The sequence below is a fragment of the Leuciscus leuciscus genome, assembly GCF_965113295.1.
Source record: "Leuciscus leuciscus genome assembly, chromosome: 16".
NCBI lineage: Eukaryota > Metazoa > Chordata > Actinopteri > Cypriniformes > Leuciscidae > Leuciscus > Leuciscus leuciscus.
The window spans coordinates 19,093,373-19,117,355 of record NC_138740.1 but is presented as its reverse complement, the minus strand read 5'-3'; the positions used below and the strand labels follow the sequence as shown (position 1 = coordinate 19,117,355).

The 23,983-nt window shown below is 38.1% G+C and overlaps 1 protein-coding gene across 2 annotated transcripts; it reads left to right on the top strand.

Moving 5' to 3' along the window:
• The first annotated feature begins 50 nt into the window (after window positions 1-50).
• LOC309477607 (phosphatidylinositol-binding clathrin assembly protein) lies at window positions 51-21,719 on the top strand. 2 transcript variants are annotated; one of them, XM_082140905.1, is made up of 19 exons: window positions 51-804; window positions 3,658-3,800; window positions 4,056-4,131; window positions 4,219-4,321; window positions 4,461-4,554; window positions 6,970-7,081; window positions 7,271-7,377; window positions 8,405-8,446; window positions 10,961-11,046; window positions 13,288-13,321; window positions 13,502-13,644; window positions 13,835-13,932; window positions 16,394-16,510; window positions 16,614-16,644; window positions 16,757-16,889; window positions 17,098-17,121; window positions 17,239-17,295; window positions 18,210-18,326; window positions 18,429-21,719. In XM_082140905.1, exons 1-19 carry the CDS (start codon window positions 675-677, stop codon window positions 18,441-18,443), a joined length of 1,662 nt encoding a protein of 553 aa, XP_081997031.1. In that variant the 5' UTR covers window positions 51-674; the 3' UTR covers window positions 18,444-21,719. The 2 variants fall into 2 exon arrangements, with proteins under 2 accessions (XP_081997031.1, XP_081997032.1); XM_082140906.1 differs by lacking the exon at window positions 8,405-8,446 and having other exon boundaries at window positions 52-804.
• The last annotated feature ends 2,264 nt before the right edge of the window (window positions 21,720-23,983 follow it).

Below are 23,983 nucleotides of genomic sequence, written 5' to 3'. Positions count from 1 at the left end.
ATCGCCCCCCTCTCCAGTCACCTGATTCTGATACTGCCATTTTGCGCGGAGCGTCCGACTGTTAATAGGAAATTGGAATTGTTGCTTCATCAAAGATGTCATCGACGAGATCCTGAATTTTCACCATTTCGGACCACTGCTGCAACTGTCTGACTGGGATCATCTCCATTTAATAGTTCATATTCTCAGCAGCGCGTGCATTTAGCCTATATAACGCGAAAGCGCGCTGAAGGAATTTGGAAAATGATGCTTGGTATCAAATTCCGTGATGCACCTACTTCGCTCATGCAATGAATCAGGGCGAGATTTTCCGCGGCTAGACATCAATAACGCTCCAATTGAACCGGTTTTGCTCCATTTTCGTTCGCAGTACGCTTCGTTTAAACAGCAATTACATGGTTAACCGGCAACACCGGAGGCTAGCGAGTAACACGGTGTCCTTTTTGCGCGTGCTGAACGGGTAGGCCTATTTAAATCACGATCTGTCATTATATTGTCATCATTTCAGCGCGCGGTGATTGCCGTTATCTGAATGTCAGAGCATCCTCGCCCGTGTCCGGTTCGTATCAGGGTAGCGCTCTCCGCAAGACCGACTAAACCCACGGAGCAGGCTCCCACACACACCCCTGCAGTGAATAGATCTGTTTGAGGGACGATTTATTGAAAATCGTAATATGTCGGGACAGTCCATCACGGACCGGATCGCCGCGGCTCAGCACAGCATGACCGGATCTGCCATCAGCAAAGCCGTGTGCAAGGCCACTACGCACGAAGTCAGCGCGCCCAAGAAGAAGCACCTTGATTGTAGGTTAAAGCAGGGGGGGAAACGCAGCGAAATGTCACCCGTTGTGTTTTGCACTGTGCTTCGGCTTCCATTTAGATTCACTGTTTGCTGGCCGATCATTTGCTGTTATTTACAACCTAACCTATAATTGCAGTAAATTAGCCTATATCTTGACAGCCATTATAGACATCATTTCATCAATTCACCGAAGGTCACCGTGGCACGTTCACAGTCCGTAATGCTGATTAGAATGCGTGATTGACACACTGGCCAATTTGCATACGACAGGGACCTCATGACCGTTTTTATTTATTTATTTATTTATTTCGAAATACATTTAAATCAGTTTGATATTATGCATGCCACATTTGAGATATCACAACCAGATGCTTTTTAAATAATTATGCAGAGTCTTATGTAGCCAACGTGTACTTAATGATTTTAACGCTGATGATTCCTTATAGGAAACATACAATGTCAAGGGCATAGCATGATGAAGATTAGCTCGCGTACACAATGCAAGGTGCAAATTGCTCGTGACTTAAACCTTTATTCATGTTTTTAAAGGTGTTGTTGCTATTTCTCCATTGTTGACTTACAGTGTTTGCTATCCTAGTCTGAGTCATTGAAGGTGACAGCAGTATCAATGCAGTGATGTTTGTAGCTTATCATATTGCATCACATATGCTGTGTTACATTTGTTAAAGTAGACATTTGTTAAATATAGGTTAATGCAGAAAATGTCATTGTAGATATTTATAGCCTATTTACAGATATGAGTCACAATGACGGAGATATTTGATTCTGAAATCGAAATACTATTGCTAATTTTGGCATGGTATGACTGATATTTGGATTTGCAGTCAGTTTTTTTTAATCACACCCACCAATGTGAGGATGCACCTTCCTTTACTGGTCAAAATGAGCTTTTTTCAGTTCACTAATAATAAATAAGTGTAGTTGATTAATGGAGCAGATTATCAATTAAGCTGTCAGTTAATGAGTCCAGCGCAGATGTCCTTTGGGAGACATAAAGAAAGCAGCCTGCAGATCTAATAAACTGCCAGCCTCCTACAAAGTAATAAAGGTAGCAGGTGTTCTCTGAATATGTGCTAGCATTCACCGACACAGGTTTTATTATCAGTTAATTAGGGAGAAATCAAGTGTAACTTTTGAGTAACCGCTATTCAAGCAATGTCATGTTAGAAAGCAGACTGGCATCACTATGGATTGTTCTATCATGGTGAAAGAGCTCATTTCTGGCAGTTTACCTTAATATAATTATGAACCACTGAAATAGACAACAGATAAACATAGTAGGTATGAAATGTATTTTTGAATTTGAATCATATTTTTTGGTTAAATTGTACAAAGCTATAGAATGAATTTTTTCCCCCTTATATCTATGTGGTATGTGGACATCTGAGCAAAACAACCTGTTTATTGAACATTTGGTTTGGTGTTAACAGTGAGTTAGTACTCACTAACTGCTCCAATCCTTCTGGGAAGGCTGTACACTAGATGCTGGAACATGAATGCATGGATTTGCTCCCAGAAGAGCATCTCTGAATCGTAGTCAGCTTTCCAATTCATCCGAAAGGTTTTCAAAAGGGTTCAGGTCTGGGCTTTGTGTAGGCTATTCACAAGACTCACTCGTAAATAATTTCTTTATGGACTTCACATTCATTGGTACACCAGATTCTACTAAAAACGTTTAAGTTAATTGGATGATATTTTTATTTTATTTATGCACCTGTTAGTAATGGGTGTAGCTAAAATCTCCAGACCTGTTCCATATGCATAAATTATACACTGCCTGGCCAAAAATAAAGTCGCTGTTTGGATTTAAATAGGCAAATATGTATAGTTGATAGTCTATGATTGGATAATTATTTCAGTGATTATTATGTTTCTATCCTATGATATCTTTGGGAACATTTCTTCTAACCTTAACTGTTGGAGTGTGTAGCTTTTCATTTCTTAAACAACCATGTAGGAAGACACATCACGGCCATATTCCAGGATGACAATGTCCAAATGTATCAGGCTCAAATTGTAAAAGAATGGTCCAGACCTTAAATTAATTGACAGTCTTGGGAATGTGCTGGAGGAGACCTCTTGATGAAAATAAATGTTGTGATATTATTTCCATCAAGATTTTTGGTCAAGATCTTGTATTGACAATGCAAGACTCAAGCACTGTAAAGTCTCCTCCAGCACATCCCAAACAGCATTTTTTTTTGTTTGTTGTTGTTGTTGTTGTTGTTGTTGTTTTTTGGCTGGGAAGTGTGTGTATGTATGAACACACACACACACACACACACACACATATATAATGTTTGTTTTTATACATTTAAAAGTTTGGGATCCGTAAGATTTCTTAAATTCTCTTATGCTCACAAAGGCTGCATTTATTTGATCAAAAAATACAGTCAAAACAAGAGCATGTTGAAATATTATGATGTAGAATTTTCGGCATAATACCTCCAGTCTTCAGAGTCACATGATCCTTCAGAAATCATTCTAAAATGCTGATTTGGTGCTAAAAAAAAACATATTATTATAAATGTTGAAAACAGTTGTGCTGCTTAATATTTCTGTGGAAATATGATACATTTTTTCAGGATATTTGGTGAATAGAAAGTTCAAAAGAACATTGTATATTTGAAATATAAATATGTAACTTTCGACCAATTTAAAGCATTCTTGCTGAATAATGTAAGTATTAATTTCTTTAAAAAAAATCTTTCTGACCCCAAACTTTTGAACTGGTAGTGTATATCATCTAATGAGTAGGCCCACATACTTATTCAACCACAATGTAATTGTTCTGGATCATGTACAGTCATTGTTCCTGCCGTGTTTTTGCACAGATCTAATGCACTGCACCAATGAGCTGAACGTGAATATACCTCACTTGGCTGACACATTGTTTGAGAGGACAGCAAATCAAAGCTGGGTGGTGGTCTTTAAAGCTCTCATTACTACACACCATCTTATGATGTACGGCAATGAGGTAAGAGTCTCTGGCTGAATTCTTCTTCTTGTCACTTTCTCAGTGGACCGTAGAGTGTCACAAAATCAATGTAACAGTACTTGCCAGGGCCATTCTATCAGATTTTTGAAGTATTAAATCTTTCGGGTAGTTGTGAAACTAAAAATTTCTTGTTTTTATATTCTTTCTGAAGGCATTTATTGTTATTATTCTACCCAGTTTGCTTTATTGATCCCCCTTCACTTGCTTGTCTGTATCTTACATTTCATCATCCAGAGGTTTATCCAGTACCTTGCATCAAGAAGCACACTCTTTAACTTGAATAACTTCGTAGATAAAGGAGCATTACAAGGTATGTTTAATAATTAATACTTCAATATAAGTGCATTCATGGACCAGATTTATGCTGCATGTCTAAAGCATTGAACTTCTCTTCTAGGTTACGATATGTCCATCTACATTAGACGTTACAGCAGGTATCTGACCGAGAGGGCTCTGTCCTACAGACTCGTTGCAGTTGATTTCACCAAGATGAAAAGAGGGTAAGGGGCAAATATTCCATAATGAGACAAATAAGACAAATGGCGACATTTGAAACGGCAGGTGTACAGTTGTGGTCACTGGTCACACCTTTCAGTTTCAACTATGTGTAACCTAACACCATCAATATGTTCTGCGCAGGACCGATGGAGTGATGCGCACGATGAGCATAGAAAAGCTGATGAAGACTCTACCTATCATTCAGAATCAGCTGGACGCTCTTCTGGACTTTGAGGTACAGAATACATACACTATGTTTCAGTTTTCAGATCTAAAATTGAACATTGTGTGGGAATAAAACAAGAATGCATGATATTTGTCAGTATTTTTGTTGGTAGAATAGTGTAATTATGATGTAATATATAGTGTAATGATGTAAATATGATGCAAAGGCTGGAATACACTACACTACACTTTTTTCTCAGATTTTTCAATAGTTGCCGAATTTCTGTTCGGAGTTGACAGAATTAACAGAAAGTTGTGTAGTGTGTTCCTGATTTAAATAAACATCTGATTACTATCTTCAGGACCAGTTCTTTAGTCTGTCTGTCTCACGTCTGCCCTTCCTTTTCTGCAGTTTTTCACGGCTGTTTTTCTCATTTTTCTTTATAAATAAAAACACATATGTTCCCAATTGCAGAGCATGTTGTCAAAGTGTCAGGGGCTAAGATGTCACAATGGGAATATGGTCTTTAAACAGCCTATTGTAGACATTTCAGCTGTAAAGAATATTGTATAAAATATTTATAGGCCTATATATTTTTTTTAAGTTAATACTTTTATTCCAAAAGGATGCATTAAATTGCTCAAAAGTGACAGTAAAGACATATTGGGCCCTATCTTACACCCGGCACAATGCAGCGCGATGCAAGTGTTTTTTGCTAGTTTCAGCCAGACGCATTGTTGGTGCGTTGCTATTTTGCGCCACTGACCAACTGAAACCTGGTCTAAAGTCAATGGCGTAATTTTTTGTTTTGTTATTTAAAGAGCGGTTTTTTAATGTGCGCCTATAGGCAGGTCCATAACGCGCGTACACTCTGCTTATTAAACACACAGGGACGCACAGCAGCACACAGACATGCCAAATATTTAAAATAAAAGGATTACAATGTAAAAGTTAATTATTGTGTACATAAAGATATGGTGGAATGAATCCGGCTGGTCCCGTAGATGATCTGCTTGCAAGCTTTTACCTCGCGCACGAGCAGATCCGTTTGCGCTCTGGAGACGCGTTCAGTCTTTCCACTATCAAATTCCGTCATGTAAATAGCGAATCTGCCATGGCACAAGAGCAACTGCCATTTAAAGGGAATGGGAGATGAGACTCTGATTGGTTTAACGCACGTAAATCCCAAAACACACCCATTACTCATTATGAGAATAGGGACAACCCTTTTAGACCATGAGCCAACCATTTTTCTCATCGTTAAACTAGCAAAAGTGGATTCGGACACGCCCTAAGTGGACTTGCGCCGTGCGCTTTAGACCATGTGCTTAGATCATTAAAATAGGGCCCATAATGTTACAAAAGATATCTATATCATTTACATTTTCTGATGAATTTTCTGTTCATCACAGAATCCTGAAAAAATGTATCACGATTTCTACAAAAATATTAAGTAGCACAACTGTTTTTAATAATAATAACCAAGAAATGTTTCTTCAGCAGAAAATCAGTGTATTAGAATGATTTCTTAAGGATCATGTGACACTGAAAATTCAGCTTTGCATCACAGGAATAAATGACATTTTTAAATATATTAACATAGATCACAGTAATAGTTCACAATATTACTGTTTACTGTATTTTTTATCAAATAAATGAACGGACTTCTTTCAAAAACAAATATTACCATACCATACCATTTTGAATGATAGTGTGTTTATAAATATTCTATAAGTATATATATATTAACAAAAAACACTCTAGGGAAAAATATGAATTTAATCAAAATATTTTGAATACATTTTTTTTTAAATTGAATTTATATTAACATAGAAAACAGTAATAGTTCACAATATTACTGTTTACTGTATTTTTGATCAAATAAATGCAGCCTTGATGACCATAAGAGACTTCTTTCAAAAACAAAACAAATATTACGATACCATACCATTTTAAATGATAGTGTGTTTATAAATATTCTATAAATATATACTGTATATATTTACAAAAAACACTCTAGAAAAATATAAAATAGAACATTTAGGGAAAAATATGAATTAAATTCAAATATTTTGAATAAAAAAAATGTAATTGAACTAAATTACAAGATATAAAGCACATGAAATCACTCAGACAGTCTTCCCTAACCTGATATTTATGACAAATATTCCTGTTTTAAACATAATTCAACCTTTGAATTAAAATCCCTGCATTATGTTGACTCTTGCCTGAATGTATACTGTATACCAGTGTGGTTTTACAAAACACAAATTTGTGCAATCAAAACCTTACAGCAACTGAGATACACCCTTTGTACCCGTTATGGTGCTTCAGATGTGGCTTTTGAAGCAACAGCAGGAGGAGTTTGGAAGCTTGAGATTGCTTGATGATTTATAGACGCCTAGTAGGAATGCAGAGAAACAGCAAGCTGGCATTTAAAGGCTCATGTTTTGATTACATTTGTGATTTTGTGCTTCCCTGTAGGCCAGCTCTAATGAACTGACCAATGGGGTGATCAATTGTGCCTTCACGCTGCTCTTCAAGGACTCTATCCGCATCTTTGCTGCTTACAACGAGGGTGTCATTAATCTGCTAGGTAATACATTCACCTCAGAGCTTTGTTTCCATGTAATTTCAGTAATTCAGTAGTTTGTGTGCAGCGCAAAAGCCGTTGGTCACAGAAGCTTTTACAGTATATATGAATATATTATATGTATTCAAAATATATTTTGTACTTCAAAGAGAATTGCAACTTGCTAAATTGACTTTTTTCTTCACTTCAAAGAGAAATATTTTAATATGAAGAAGAATCAATGCAAAGAGGCGCTGGAAATATACAAGAAGTTTCTTATCAGGATGACCAAACTCTCAGAGTTTCTCAAGGTGGCAGAGGTAACACATCTCCAGATCTAATCCATGCATGGGATGGTTGGGCTCATCGTATTCAGGCCCTTTTTTGCTAAATGTCCCTCTTGCCTTTTGGTCCAAGAACCTGTATCGGAGGTCCCCCCTCATGCTGCCTGTTCTGGTGCCTGCACTGCATGCCTTAGCAGAAAGTCTCTCTATCTATCTGTCCCTCTCAACAACAGCAAGAACAGAGCTATGACCCGATTGCAACGACAGTCCTTTAATGTGCAAACGATGAGTTGAACCTTTGTTTTGCAGTTTGGATACGGGCACAGTTGTCAATTTGGCTCCTAGGAACTATTGGATAAACAATTGCATAAATGACAAGATAAGATAAGCCTCAAAGATAAAGCTTTGCTACTGTAGAGACGAATGAATAGCGGGCACCTGATATTTTTGACAACTGTGCCAGTGTGATGGTTGGAATTTAGCTGTTTACTTTTGTCTGTAAAGCCCATTATTGTGATGTGTATGGAGGCATACATTGGGGAAAAATGCTAAGCACATCCTTCTTGAGTTTTTTGTTTGGTTTCTTCTCTTTTTGTTAAATCCTTTACTTTGCTTTCTGGCTGAATAATATGACTCTTCAGGAAAAGGGTGAAGTGCTATCCAAAAACTGACTAAAGTTGACTTTAAGAGCACATTTCTTTCTTTGTATAACAATGTGTGTATGCCATTTGTTTTTCTTGTCTTTTTTCCAAAGTCAACATTAGTTGTGTGTTTCTTTTGGATGTTTCTCACCTAGTCATGTAAATATCTCACCATTGACCTACAAGTGTCTTTTCACTCATCATCTACTACACCATCTCCAGAACCTCTATGTCTCTGTGTGTGTGTGTACATCCAGTCGTCCATTCTCTCTTTTTTGTTTCTCATACACTGCATGGAGTAATGGCTCTTTTTCTTAATTCTTCTTTCTCCCTTCTCCACGTGCCTCGGTTTTCTCTTTTTACCGTTTGGTTTCACGTTTTGTTTTCCGTTCTCCCTCCCTTCCTTTTCTTTTGTGTCACAGCAAGTTGGAATTGATCAGGTTGACATCCCAGATCTCTCACAGGTTAGTGGTGCATTTCATCTCAGTTTCTCTCATGTGGCTTCACCCTGATCTCTCATTCACGCCTCACCCCATAGACCATCATCCCCAGCCCTGATTTCTTTTGATTTCCCCCTCATCTATCAGACTTTTAGGATAGGGGCCTCAAGAAACTTACTCCATACCCGCGCACTCCCAAGGAATCAGATGTGCTGTTTTGCATTTTCTGTTGTCGCCAGAGGTAAATGGGTACCAAAGCTATAGTCTATGTGAATTTTTACAGGTGCTATATCTGATAGCCGTTGCCTTGTTTATAGCTACATTTGATCAGTAATGAAAAGTCAGTTAAGGTCTCATTAAAGCTTAGTGCTTGCCCCTCAAGCCACTATTTCTTACTGGCATATACCCATGAGAAATTTGACTGCTTGTACTTACAAAAGCCACGTTTTCACCGTCTCTGACACTCGCATACGACTGAGCGCAACAGCATTTATCCTCCGCTTATTCACCAACACTATGGTTGGAAGGAATAATTGTTTGTCCACAAATCTCGTTCCAGTGCTTATCATTGTAAATAACTGTTTAACAATTATAAAATAGTTATTTCAGACTTAATTCTACAGAGTATTTAGTAAAATAAATAAATACTGATAGTTCTCACGTCGTGCTTATAGTTTGATTGGAATACACAACAACCGTTGCATACAGTCTAATCGCAGAAGTTAAAATATTCAAGTACAGTCCGCAAATTTGGCATCCCGTGCAATTTTCCATTGGAAATGAATGACTTCCGTTTGAACGGTCTGTCGTTTGCCAGAGACAGCGAAAAGGCGGCTTTTACACGGATTGATATATGGCTAAACGGTGCTTGTGCGATGATCTCTGCCACGCTGTACGTGGCCAGTCTGACGTCGCGGGCCACGGGCTCGCTAAATAAAGACATCTCCCAACCTGGAAGCACTCACCTTTGCCATATATCTCTGTACTGGTAGGGTATTCTGCTTGGATAGTTTCTTGGGTAGAACAGTGAATGTGCACCAAATAAAAAAGAATGCCTTAAAACTGGAGCTGGGGACTAAATTCTGCCTGGCACCTCACGAAGTTTTATAGTCAGCAGCGCTGCCAAATATAGACCTGATTTTCCTGCGTCTCTTAACAATTCTGCCAGGGTGCCGGGCATTGACGTCCCCCTTCAGTTTGCCACCATTTGGCATATTTGACATTTTCATTTACATTGGACAGGGACTCCTGAAGGTGTTGGGCTGGCACACTACAAAGTGGTACTTCAACCATGTCAACAAAACATTTTATTGGAAGGAGTGCCTTGTTTACTTAAGCTGAAGCAGTATTCAGAAGGCCTGCGTTCTATTCTCAAGTACTCTATCATTAGCACCATTGATTAGGCTTATTTCACATAAGTCCTATTTAAGTGCCTTTTCTTTGCTGTAAGATAGATATTAATCACGGCCTTTTGTATACTCCTGCTCCTGTAGAACCCTTGTCTTAACTTCTCTTCCTTGTTTATCTCTCCTTTAATAGTGTGTTGTTTCGTTGCATATGTTTCAGATTTCTCAGTAGAACGCTCCCGCTATTGTGTCTTCCTTCAAATTACACGTCTGAGAAATCTGCTCTTTTGTTATTCATGAAATTTCCTCCTCTGAATTGGCATGTACACCGGACACAGCTCGTGGCCCAAAGGCAAATGTTGTATAAGAACAGACGCACATGCTCGCGTGCCGAATCCTTTCGGCCGACATTTCGATTCAATTGACGTTGCTCTTTTTGGGGCGAAACTGCAATACAAGCATAAAATACTGGCAGCGTGGACTGGTCTCACTCAATGTTTGCCTTTCTTTGGTTAACCTGCTTTGGCTTCCAAGTGTTTCAGATTCTATCAAAATGTCGATGCAGACATTGCAATCAGCACTAAAAGCGGCATAGCTAAAATTTGACTCCTGATTGATTTCCAAGAAATCCAAGTGGAAACCAAAGATTAGCAGGTTCCGCTGTGGCATTTGATACCCGTGCAGTATGTGTGTTTATATCCTGTGCATGATTAGAACAATCTCCTTGTAGGTCAGTCTGCTTTCCGTTTTTCATAGTATTAATTATTCTCAAGTGATCTCAGTTGACCTCACAGGTCTTAAACGGCCTGTTGGAGAACTTGCATGGGAAACAGATATTGTTTTGCATGTGTAGCTTTTAAGCTTAAGCCCTTTCCACTTAAATTACTTCTGTTGTGTTTCCCCTTTGTTTTCAGAGACTCATAACCACTATTAGGTTCTCTTAGTTACGCAGCCTTTGTGTGTGTGAAGGTATGAGTGTGTGAGAGAAAGAATAAAAGACAGAACAGTAGAATATACATGTAGTTGTTTATGTATGAATTCCTTATTTTTCGATTCATAGTTAGAAGTATGTTAGGTGCAAATGTTTGAGTGTGTGTGTTTTGTTTAGATCATTTTTTGCTGCTACTTTTAACCAGTTTATTGTGTTGCCTAAAACCTGTGTTGCCTCATCCCTTCTTGACCTCACCACCAGGCTCCCAACAGTCTCTTAGATGCTCTGGAACAACATCTGGCTTCTCTGGAGGGCAAGAAAATGAAAGAGGCCTCTACTGTCAGCAGGTACTTGATTCTGTCTAAGGGTCAATGACAAATACAAATGTCAGGAATGATATACAACTGCCTACTAAGTTCTTTGAATTGTACTCTTTGTATTCATGCTTATTCCATATATACAAAACCTTATTTTACAGTCCTGTTGCCCATGTATATACTATGTACTTATTACAGTAATTCTGTCATGACGATTCTCGGGAGATTGGTATGGTAATAGAGATTGGCATGGTAATGGATATGGCAATGTTAATGTATTTGGTCTTGGCGGAATAGATCTGCTACACTGCTGATGCTGCCGAGCAAGTACCGAGACTGGCTACTACCAATACATTCACAGATATTGCTGTGAACATGTAAGACATGCTGCACATGAAACACACATGATTTAACCCCTGTAGCAGATCTATACAGATGGAGCTGGGGAAGGGGGAGGGTTTCTGAAAGTGCGCTACCAGCAACACCCAAACATATTTGTTTGAATGTTGAGCCGCAGCAACAAACAAACATATTTGTTTGAATGTTGAGCCGCAGCTCATTGGACGCTGATGCAACAGCAACCAATCAGTTGTACTATGTATATAATGTGATCGCTACCAAATGAGTCAAAGACTTAGCAGCCTGCGCTGTCTATAGAGTTTCATGTCAGAACTAGGTAATTACTATAACTGGGTAACAACTAGGTACTAACCCTGAACCTACCCCTAAACCTAACCTTAATCCCTGTAGTTATCTTAAATTACCCAGTATTTTCTTAGGTAAGTACACTGTAAGTACATGCACGTACTGTAAAATAAAGTGCAACCAAAAATGTATACCGTTCTCATCCAACATTTTGATTGAATCACTCTAAATCAGTTTTTCTAAACCTTTTCGATTCCAAGGTCCCTCATTTTCCACAATATTTAAAAAATGTGTTTCACTCACAATTTCTACTTTTAGCACAACTAGAAAACTGTATATATTCATTATAAAAATGCCAGTGAAGTTTTAAGATTTTATTCATTTACATGACTTTCCCCAGGTCTAGAAATCATCATTCAAATTAAAATGTAAATAATTGTAAGTCATCTTGAGACCCTCTTTGAAATCCACTGCTTTTAATACAAGTTGTGTGTAAAAATACTTCCGTTACACCTTCAATACACTTCAGTTTTCATCTTAATGAATTTATTTTATTTATTAATATTGAGGTTATCCATTTGACATTAATTAAACTTGCCTTTTTGTAAAGATGTCAAAATATCTCATATAAAATAAAAAAATTTACAGACCTTGACACATAATTGTGAGGGTCTAAATATGTCCTCTGTTTTATGATTTTAATTATTTTTTTAAACAAAATTGCTTTGCTGCATATAATAAAGATTATGTTACTTGTGCTACTTAGTATTCTCTTTATTACAGAAAAAATGTATCCCAATTAAATCTCAGTCCGTAAGGCCACATAAACATTTTAGACAAACAAATCTCAAAATAAATTTTTTTTATCAGAAAGTGAAGATATATACAAAGTTCTGTCATGAAACTCTAGATGGTGCAGGCTAATAGGTCCTTAACTCAATCTGCTTGCAATCACATCATTCTCTATAAGGCACAGCTGATTGGTTCCTGCTGTATCAGTAGCCAATGAGCTCGCTGCTCAACCTTTAAATATTTGGTCAGCATTTGCTGTAGCAGTTCTGTAGCGTTTCAGAAATCCTCCACCTTCCCCAGCTCCACCTGTATTGATCTGCTATGGGTAATTCATGTATGCTATATTGTACAGCAGTAGCATGTCTTGCTCACAGCAGCATGTTGTGTATGTATTAGCACTAGCAAGTCCCGTACTTGCTCAGCAGCAGCAGTAATAACAGCAGCAGTGTAGTAGATTTATTCCGCAAAGACCATATATCAACATTGTCATATCCATTACCATGCCAATCACTCTGAGAGTTGTCATGACAGAAGTTCATTTCTGCCCCAGCATTTTAGAAAAAAAAAACTTTTTATTACCTACAATAATCATACAACTGTATCAACTTTATTCAAAAATCATTCATAATCCACTTGGCTCAAAAATCAGGTGCCAGTTTGAATGGGCATGTCAGTTCTGCTCATAATCAATATTGTGATGATGATAGTGGTTCCTACAGTAAGGTTTTCACAGATCCCACTGAAACTTGACTAAATTGCATGATTGATTTGTTAGTTTGTGTATCAGGTCGCGATTAGACGTTCCAGTGAATCATTCTCTTTTTGCATTCATAGGGAGGTGGAAGGTGACAGACTACAGCCTGCAAAGGTAAGATCTAATCTTATTCATTTGTCACATAATTTCTCTGTCAAATTGCTAATGAGCGCAGACTTCACAACAGCATGAAACATATTTTCATTTTCGCAAATGTTCATCCAAACAATTACATGTTCACTGAAACTGTCGGCATTAATGTTGTTGGTTTATGCTGTTATTTCTGCTCGGCAGGCTGTTCAGCTCAAAGACATTGGCATGCAGACCCCGACAGTATCCCCCAGCGGGCAGTCTGTGGGCAGTGCCAACAGTAGCTGCACCAGCAGCGGTGCCACCGAGCTTCTGTCCAGTCCACCTGATCTAACCATCACAAACGGGTACATGTTCTGGAGTGTTTCGAGTGTAGTGGCACTTCTATATGAAATACCATTGCCCTGTATTACTATATTTGCATTTATTCACTTAGCAAACGCATTTTCCCAAAGACAAATGATTTAAAAGTAATTGCAGAAGTAATTGTGTGCCCGTTACAAGGTTTAATTGCTCTTTCCCCATTATCCTGAACAGTGTGCACAACTTCACCAATGACCATTTTGATCTCCAACATAATTCCAGCACCCCTGCTCAGACAACCACTCTACCGGCCACTAACAACAGCTGGGGAGGTAATGAAACTGGCCCAAAACTGTCCAGTTTACTATTTCTATATTCTGAGTGTTTTAGCATTCTTCTCTGATACAATTTTAATCGTGCTCTTCTTAAATTCTTTATTATATGGCACATTCTCTACTTCTTTGGGACTCAACTGAGTGAGTATTGTACATATTTTTATAATGAGTTCATTGACTTTTAAAAGTTTGTAGTTTTTGGACCTGTGGCGACATCGAACAAATTGCAAAAATACTGGTTTTCAAACAGATTCAGAAACAAAAGATAATTCCATCCCAAAATTATTTTTTAGTGAAGCAAAAATATACATCGCCACCAGTGTAGTCCAATTCATGAACAAATGACTCTTATGAACCAGTTCTTTTTAGTGAATCAAAAACGTACAGCCCAACCAGTGTAGTCCAATTCATGAATAAATTATTCTTATGATCCACTTCTTTTTAGTGAATCAAAAACGTACACCCCAACGTGTGATTTTTCCCCCACAAACCAGTTCAGCGGAAATTCCGACCTGCAGACAATTCTTAAAGGAACACGCCGCCGTTTTTTGAAATAGGGGTTATTCACCGTCTCGCATTTTTGTCTCAGTGCATGCATTGTCTTAGTCTGGCAGCGCCACCGCTAGCTTAGCTTAGCATAATGAATGGAATCCTTTGTTGCCGGATAGCATGTCGTGAGTAAAAGTGATTTAAAAAAAATCTTAAATAAAAAAACAAATTACTTCTTGTGGGCTGCGTATTCACAACGAGTACAAATAGCAATGCAGATTAAGACTAGGCGATTTCCTATGCAGATATTGACTTGGGACTATATTGAGGGGGAAGCACCAAGTGTGCCGCACAAGCCCTGAAAAGTGAAGCCAAAACGTCTCGATCGCCCCCCGGTGACTGGTCCTAGTATAGGTCATAAGCCCCGCCTCCCCGTGTTATTCAACGGGACGTGAGACCAACTAAACAATTAAATTACACTTCAAATATCTTTTTTCCAAAGGTGGTTTCTTTCATTTGCTGTCGTTTTTATCATGCTGATGTAAGTTCAAGTGTCTGTTTCAAAAATAAGTTGGTTTTTAGTTAGTTACGTGATGCGGTGGTGTAACGTCATGATTGACAGCTGTGATTGACAGGTTCTCTGAGCGAAGTAGTCACTGAAGCACCAACGGACATTTTTTCGGGATATTCGGAGGACTGAGGAGATTGTGTTTACTTTATTTTAACAAGCCTCTTGTCGTACTGCAATCAATTTTTTAAAAAGTGTGCAGAATCCACTCTCCCTGAGTGCATTCTGCGAGAGTGAGGGCGGAGCGTTGATTTCGCGGCTTTACTTCCTGCTCACAACTGCGCAGGTCTGGTCCCGAAATCGCTAATGCGCAGACTCAAGTTCCAATATGTCAGCGCCATATCGGGACTCTGGCGGCTTCAGTTCTCATCAATGGAAGAGAGCGAAGGGGCGTCGTCCATTTTTTTTTACAGTCAATGGGAAGCACAGGCAAAGCACTGCTACTTGGGCGCAGATATATCACGCAATACCTGAAATCCGCTATCTCTGCGCCCAAGTAGCAGTGCTAGCGCTGCCAGACTAAGACAATGCATTCACTGAGACAAAAATGCGTTTGCCCACCTATCTAAATGTAGGGGAGACGGTGAATAACCCCTATTCAAAAAACGCTGGCGTATTCCTTTAAGATTTTATTGGTCATATCAATCACATTACTGATTGCCTACACCAAACACTGATCCCTAAACCTACCCGTCGTTGTAACCTTAACCAAAAAAATTAGCTGCAGGATTTCTGGTGAAGTGGTTTTGGGGAAAAAATCACACCACCCCAACCAACCAGTGTAGTCTGATTCACGAATAAATTACTTTCATTAACCAATTCTTTTCAGTGAATCAAAAACATACAGCGTGACTTGTGTAGTCATATTCACAAACAAATGGCTCTTATAAACCAGTTGTTTTTAGTAAATCAAAAACATACAGCACGACTAGTGTAATACAATTCACGAACAAATTAGTCTTATGAACCAGTTCTTTTTAGTGAATCAAAAACATACACCCCAAGCAGTGCATTGATTTACGGACAAATGACTCTTATCAACCTGTTCTTGTCAGTGAATCAAAAACATACAGTATGATCAGTGTAGTCCGATTTATGAATAAATTACTCTTATCAACCTGTTCTTATCAGTGAATCAAAAACGTACAGTGCGGCCCATTCTAAGTACGAACGACTCTTATGATTTATGTTCTTTTAATGAATAGTTGAAAAAGATGAGTTATCAATTTAAATCAGTCTGAAATACTTCCCTGCATTGCATCAAATCAAATCCAAATCTGAATTGAGAAACTGATACCCAGCCCTTTACATTTGTCTCTGCATATTGAACTGGAGTTTTATCAGCTTTAATATTGAAAAATAATTGCCTTGTTTCTATCTTCCAGATTGGCTTTCCTGTAGGAGCACTTTTGAAGCCCACCCTCTCCTCGCAGGTCCAAAGTCAAGGCACACAGTTCTACAATGGAGGAAAATTACTTACTAATGATCTGGATTCGTCCTTGGCCAATCTTGTGGGCAGTGAGTCTTTCAGTCTTCTCATTTATTTTGTTTCTATGGCAATTAAACATTAAACTACAGATCGTGATCCCTGCGCTCATAATGTATGTTTTATCTGTCATAGATTTACATTTTGGAGGACCCCCAGCCAAAAAGTAAGGCTTTTACTATGCAAAGCGTATGATATTTTAGGATTAACAATCATTATTGCAATGTGTACATCTGTAACAGTCTGACTGTTACACTATTCATACATGTTTTTTTTAGGCCAGAAGTTCATTGGACTCATTTGGAGAAAAAAGCGTCTGGAGGTTCCCACTGGCAGTCTAAAGCCATGAATGGGACGGCACCCTGGAGCCACACACACCTGGCCCCTGCTCCCATACCGATGCCACAGATGGTATGGCAATTGACTCATTGCTCAAGACATGCGCCTGTTGGAAAATTTCAGTCTGCTTATTCCGTATAATATGTTTGAATACAATATGTTTGCGATTTCAAATCCAAGAGACATGGCCTGTGTACAACATACAACACTAAATAATTTCTGTGTGATTCTCATAACATCTTTGTCTTTCTCTCTTCTGCATGTTTTTGTAATGATACAGAATGGAATGATTTATACTGGCTATGTAAGTCCTGCTTGTACATAAACATGATTGAATCAACTAAATTCAAAGAACTATCAAAATTAATGAGTTACAAATATTTCTACACACTTAATTCTGATGTTTTTCTGTCTGTCTCAGGCACCAGCTCCGGTTGCATTTCCGATGACAACCCCCCAAGTGCCTGTGTATGGGATGGTACGTGTTTCAGCTTGATAATTTTGCCATCTTAATAATGTTCGGGGTTCAATATATTTACATAACTATTTTATACACTTTTGTACAGAAGTATGGGGCCGGTAAGGTGTTTTAATGCCGTAAAAAAAGAAGAGCAAAATGATGAAATATTATAATTTAAACTGTTCCCTATTTTAATTTTAAATCAAATGTAATTTATTCCTGTAATGGCAAATCTGAATGTTCACATGATCTTTCAGAAATCATTCAAATATGATGATTTGGTGCTTAAGAAACATTTCTTATTATTTTGTGGAAACCCTGATGCATTTTCTTCAGGACTCTTTGAGGCAGGACCCCTTAGACATAAAATATATATACTTGAAGTACTCAAAGATTTTTAAGTTAATATTTAAATAATTTAGCGACACATCGACTGATGTCAGTAATAATTAGTAGTAGTTGTTGTAGTATGTTTTAACTCTAATTATAAAATTAAGATATATTACGGTTGTAAATTACAATTATAATATACAATTGTACTGTAAAATAAATACAATTATATTTGATAAATGATGAAAATCGCTGCGTGCTTCACTCCAAAACACATTACGGTTATTTATTAAGCTGGAGCCTTTGATTTGATAATCGCAATTATCGTGAAGCCCCCATTTTTTTCTTGTACATTCAATATAATTATTAGCTATTCATCAACTCATGAACCCCCTGCAGTTTCCTCATGAACCCCCATGTGGGAAACCCTGCTTTGAGGAACAGAACGTTCAAAAGAACAGCATTTCTAAATAGAAATGTTATAAATGCCTGCCACTTTCGATCAATTTAATGCATCATTGATGAATAAAAGTATGAATTTCTTCCAAACTAAAGAATATTAACGAAGAGAACTCATGCTGAACTTTTTCACTGCTCTATAGATTCCTCCTCCTGTGGGGCAGATGGGGTCAATGCCCTTGATGGCTCCCCAGCCTATGATATATAACCAGCCCATCCTCCGCACCACCAATCCCTTCACCCCAATCCCTGGAGCTCAGGTACTCCCGTCCAAGAGCGTCCTAACTTCTTACATTAAAGGCTGTTCTTCTGTACGTACCTCTGCTTGTGACCTGTGATAATAAGATGCCTTTTTTTTCCAGATGCACTTCATGTAGCACTGAGGAGCATGTTGAACTGACACATACGCCCGAGGAAAAACATCAACCAATCCAAAACCAAAAATGGCAAGGCAGACATGAGAAACGGTTCAAATGGCTCAAAGAGACAGAAGATGTTCATGTGGCATTTTACCCCTTAGCCCGTGTGTTTGTAACATACTCCCTCCATCCAACGACATAACAGTCCTCCGTCATTTTACATGTTACCTTTAATTTCTAAGTGTCAAAATTTAGTGTTTTTAGGCAGCCCTCTTTGATGATGTCACTGGCTGATGCAAACGGAATGACAGTGTACAGTGAATTGCAGTGGAATGAAAAGTTGTCATGATGTCAAGCCCCTCCCCTTCCCCCCTGTTTGGAAAAGTGATTGTTGTAATTGTGCACACTTGAATCAATGTTTATAATGTCTAAACCAAGCCAAGGTTTTGTATGCACATTGCCTGAATAGTGTTTCGAATCAACCACTGTCAATGTTGATTGTGCCACAGCGGGTGGCATCTCAATTTCTTGAGTCTTGGAGAAATGTGTACAGGTCACTTTTCGTACATTTGTCTTGTCCCCAAACATTTTGGATTTCACCTTAAAAGTTCGATTTGTTTCTACATGACTTGTAATGCCTCATTCAGGTATGGTAAAGGTATGGCTGTTTGGATTAAAGTAAAATACAGCAGTATGTTTCTGTATGGAAATTATACCATTTATTAAATATCTGGCAAAAAGTGCATGTCAGATACCAAGGCAATGACTATGGTTGTGTTCAAAAGTGCCCCATATACCCTTAAATGGTGCATTATTTGAGGGGACAGCTGTTTATAGTGATGTCCAAAACCATAGTATTGGACATTATCAAGTGCACTCATTCACTCCTATAATGCACCCCAATAACGAGTGTACAGCCAATGCACACTCAACAGTAAGACGCTAGAGAATACATACACTGAGCATATTTCACTCATTCAGTTGAGAACATCATTGGAGTAATGTAGGGAATAGTGAACTATATCACTATTCTGGTTCCATTGTTCTGAAGTCAATAGGTTTTTATGGTAAATGCCTGAAATAAGGTTGGTGGTTAAGACAAGCTCAAGATATTTTCACGTTTTATTCTATGACATAAAATACAGCAGTACTTGTCTTGAGAAACAAGTGGCTAAATGGGACAACAGAGGTTGTCAGGGTCATTAAACGGCATCTAATCTCTAGTCCGCTTTCACAGACTTGCGCTCTTGCAAACTATTCTTACTCAAACATTCAGGGAAAAGGTTTTTTAAATAAAGACTGAAAGAGTTGTTGGAAGCTTAGTGGTGGTGACACTGAAGTCATTTGACCGTGGTGAAGTTCGTTTATAGCCTAGCTTTTTACTTCTGGCAACTGTATTTAGGTTTCAAAATTCATAAAGTTGAGTTCATTTGTGAAGATTATCATGATGAACAAAAGGTGTAAAGAGTGTTTTTGTTGGTCACAGGGCTCATTTTCTGAAATAATTCAGAAGCCAACTTTTCAACAGAAGCTTAAAGGGGTCCTATTATGCTTTTCCACTTTCTGAAATTATTCAGAAGCCAACTTTTCAACTGAACTTTTCAACTGAAGCTTAAAGGGGTCCTATTATGCTTTTCCACTTTTTCAACTTTAGTTAGTATGTAATGTTGCTGTTTGAGCATAAAAATATCTGCAAGGTTACAAAGCTCAAAGTCCACTCCAAAGTGAGATATTTTATTTAACAGAATCCACTTTACATGAACTTTAAGGAAAACAGCTTGTTTTTGTAGCTTTTGTAAGCTCTTGCTTTTGTAAGACGGTTCACCGCTCCTTAGGAAAATTAACCATGGTTTTGTGATCGATTACTGTTTGTATTACCTTAGTTTTCCGACAAATATCAAGATTAAATGGTGGATAACAACGTATCTATAATGTTAAAGAAAATTACAAACATGCCACTCTGAAACCTCCTGTGAAATCCGTGCTTGCAAAGTTTGTGCATGAAATCCGTTCTACACAATCCTCTTCTTCGTTAACATTGTCAGGGTCTTAATCGGGCATGAATTGGTTTGAAATTGATGCCATCCGCAATATTTACACTAGAGAAGAAATCGAAGATATGGAGGTGCAGGACATTTCCCGAACATGCTAAACACTGTAAATTCAACACACACAATCACAACACACTGGGCCAGCTAACCAATCACAGCACATTTCGTATTTCAGAAGGAGGGGCTTCATCTAAATCGGCGTGTTCGAGCCAGACTGGAGAAAGAGGTGCTGTAATAATGTAAAATATGTGAAAAATAATGATTTTTTTTTAACAATCAAGCATGAAAACATATTCTAGTACACCCCAAAAACAAGACATAATAGGACACCTTTAAAAGAAGACCACCAGAATATATGGCTTCTTTCAAACGGCTAGCAATGGAGAAAGATGCTGTAATATTGTAAATTATGTGAAAAATAATGATTTTTTTTAACAATCAAGCATGAAAACATATTCTAGTACACCCCACCAGAATACATGGCTACTTTCAAACGGCTAGCAATGGAGAAAGATGCTTTTTGGCTAATTCGCCAATGCTAACCAGTCAACACTTTTGTGCAGCCCAACATTCAGTGGTGGGCAGGACTACTTGGCCGACCAAACTCATATTTGATGAAGCTGGTGGAGTGTAAAGAGTACCTGAAAACCATACTTGAGAAAAAGTACAGATTCCTTACTGCTAAAATTACTCCATTAAAAGTTACAAGTCACCAGTTCCAATACGACTTGAGTAAAAGTATCTGATTTTAACAGTACTTAAAGGGATATTTCACCGCTGGAAAGATGAATGTGTAGAAACAAAATTGTTGATGTTATGTAGTAGAAATGTGAAATTATTTTAGAAGTTGGTGCCTTCTAGACTGAGAAAAGCCAGAAAATTTATTTTTGGCTCATGTGGATGAAAGACAACAACTCCCAGAATGCACTTGCTTCGCTGCCCTACGCCACTCCCAAGCCACGCCTACCAGTTACAGAGGGCAGTATCGGAAGAAATGATACAACTAGGCTACTAGTTGACTCGAAACTGAAAAGACGCAGTTTTATCGTGAGATACCACCCCCTATGGGCGGGTTGAAAACATGTGGAACTAGCTCGTACTACTGGCTGTAGACTCTAGCCTCTGGCCAAAAAAGCCTCCGATGACGCAAAATTACGATTTTTGCGTCATCTGAGGTTTTTTTCCAGACACACAATACAGAAATCTCTCGTCGCAGGGGGACATGAGGGAGGAAAGCACGGCCATTCGAAAATACTACCGGGTTTCTACTGATACAAAGCTTAATGCTAATCGGTGAAGTATCCCTTTAAGTATTTTACTCGTACTGAATGTAAGCTCAAAGACGCACTAGTTCTCAACATCTAAGAGGCATGCCAGTGAAAAACAAGAAACAGCTGATTTGTCAGAGACAGCAAACATGTTTATTTTCTAAAATCAAAATAAAACTGAGCACCTCAATAAAACTGAATATTGCAATAAATCTAGGTCGATACGAAAGCCTCTCAAACGTCTACAAACAATCTCAGTTAAGCTCAAGTGCTCAAAAAGGCCACAAGTAAACCAATATCCTAACCAAGTTCTCTTCAATTTAACATACAAATAAAATATGTTAAAGGTACCGTATGTAAGAAATATATTTCAATTAATCATAAAATTGCCCTAATATGTCACTAGACATTAAGAAATCATGTTCATTTCAAATACTTATATCACTGACAACAGTAGTATGGCTAGGATATTGTCATTTAAAAAGTGGACTTGCAGCCCTCAACTGATGTTGATGTTGTCATTTTGTGTTTTGGCCTGAAGCGCCTCCCTCCACCATCTACCAATCACGAAGTCAGTAGTGTTTCGGGATCCGGGTTGCCAGCTTTGCTCTAACCTACCCTAACTCTAGTCGGATAAAAATGTCTAACGTTAATAAATCCAAAAGACCTCGTTACAATTCAGAAATTCTTCGTGACAAAGTCCGAAATAAAACCAGAATTTGTATTGGAGATGCTTTTGACAGATGGAGACGGCTGAAAACGGAGAAGAATTTTAAAACAGACGCCAACGTTGCTAATTTTCTCCTGGACAGGTAAGATTCATCTATGCTTGGATAACTTGTACTTGATGTCAATGGACATTTCATATAACGTTATTCATGACAGTCGAACAAAGTTATGCATGCTCGTGCAAAGTAACGTAACAGCTCACATGGACGTATGCTAACATTAGCAATGCATTATAGGAGCCCGTTTCTCTGTACTTATGCTGAGACGCTGAGGAAAACAACATTAGCACACCCATTAACTTATGGCAATTTGAAACGTAACTTAATTGAGACAGCAGCCTAACTTTACCTCAGAAAAAAATTATTCGTCATTCGTTCTTCTAAGTTACACATGCTGCAAGTTGACCTATATGACCATTGCTAATGTAATGTAGTTACTCTAACAATATATTCTGATGGGACTGAAAACAACCCTGTGACAGCCATTGGTGATATTGACTTTGTCCAGCTAAATGTATAGTTGTATCTTTGATATTGGTTACACATAGTGACATAGGCTTGTACTTACATTAATGACAGATACATAACGTAACAAAAGATTAGACTAACAGCTACCGTTCTGTCTGTCACATACGAGCATACATCTTTATGATTATACTGTCACATACAAGCATAAATCTTTACGATTATATTTAACTAATGACAATTAGTACATTTTTTAAATAAATAATGACTCATCAAAATATCTCTCATGAAGCATAAACACAATTAACAGAAAAAAACTTACTGTGTACGTCTCGTCGTCACTTGCCATTGGAAGCTCATTGAAAGCAGCATACGTTTCTGCTGAATCCTGCAGCTTATCTGGCAACCTCGAGTCAGGGGGGAGGGGGAGGTGATACACGGCTCTACAGTATTTTTAAAGTGATTGCAGTACCAGTTTTGGCCACAATCCTACATACGGTACCTTTAAGTAAAATGAAATAGTCAAAGCCTACTTGCACTGGATGTGCTGGTTTCGGCCTCTCATAAATGAAACACCTGCGATTCAGCAACTACCTGCTAATGCACTTGCATTCGCGTAAAGTTTGAGTTATGCTTGCTACAGTGAAGACAGTAAAACTGTGAGATTTCAGCAATCCTATAAGGTCATTACTAATCATGGATCTAATAAACTTGGGTACATCATGTACAGTATATAGACTGTACGATGATGACACCTATTGAATTGTAGGCTATGACGCAAATTAGTGTAGAAAAATAAAATGTCATCAGCATGTGCTAGTGGTGAACAAATAGACTGACACTTTGGAAATTTCCAAACACTTTGGAAATTGTGGTTTTATGTGTGCTGAAAAAAAAGGAGGAAGCGATTGAGAATAATATGAATGCAGTCATGGCCAGGGAAAAGAAGCCAACTTGGCATGCAAATTTTGTAAGTGGAGCTTGAGAAAAGTAGTTTTAAGTTTTAGCGCCATGTCGCGTTGATCAATACACCGTTTCGTGTTGCA

Excerpts from the sequence above, each read along its gene's own strand:
- LOC309477607 (XM_082140905.1), top strand. The coding sequence starts at position 675 with ATGTCGGGACAGTCCATCACGGACCGGATCGCCGCGGCTCAGCACAGC. Across the intron at positions 7,082-7,270 it reads GGGTGTCATTAATCTGCTAG|AGAAATATTTTAATATGAAG; the intron begins GTAATACATTCA and ends TTCACTTCAAAG. Across the intron at positions 16,645-16,756 it reads GGAGGACCCCCAGCCAAAAA|GCCAGAAGTTCATTGGACTC; the intron begins GTAAGGCTTTTA and ends TGTTTTTTTTAG.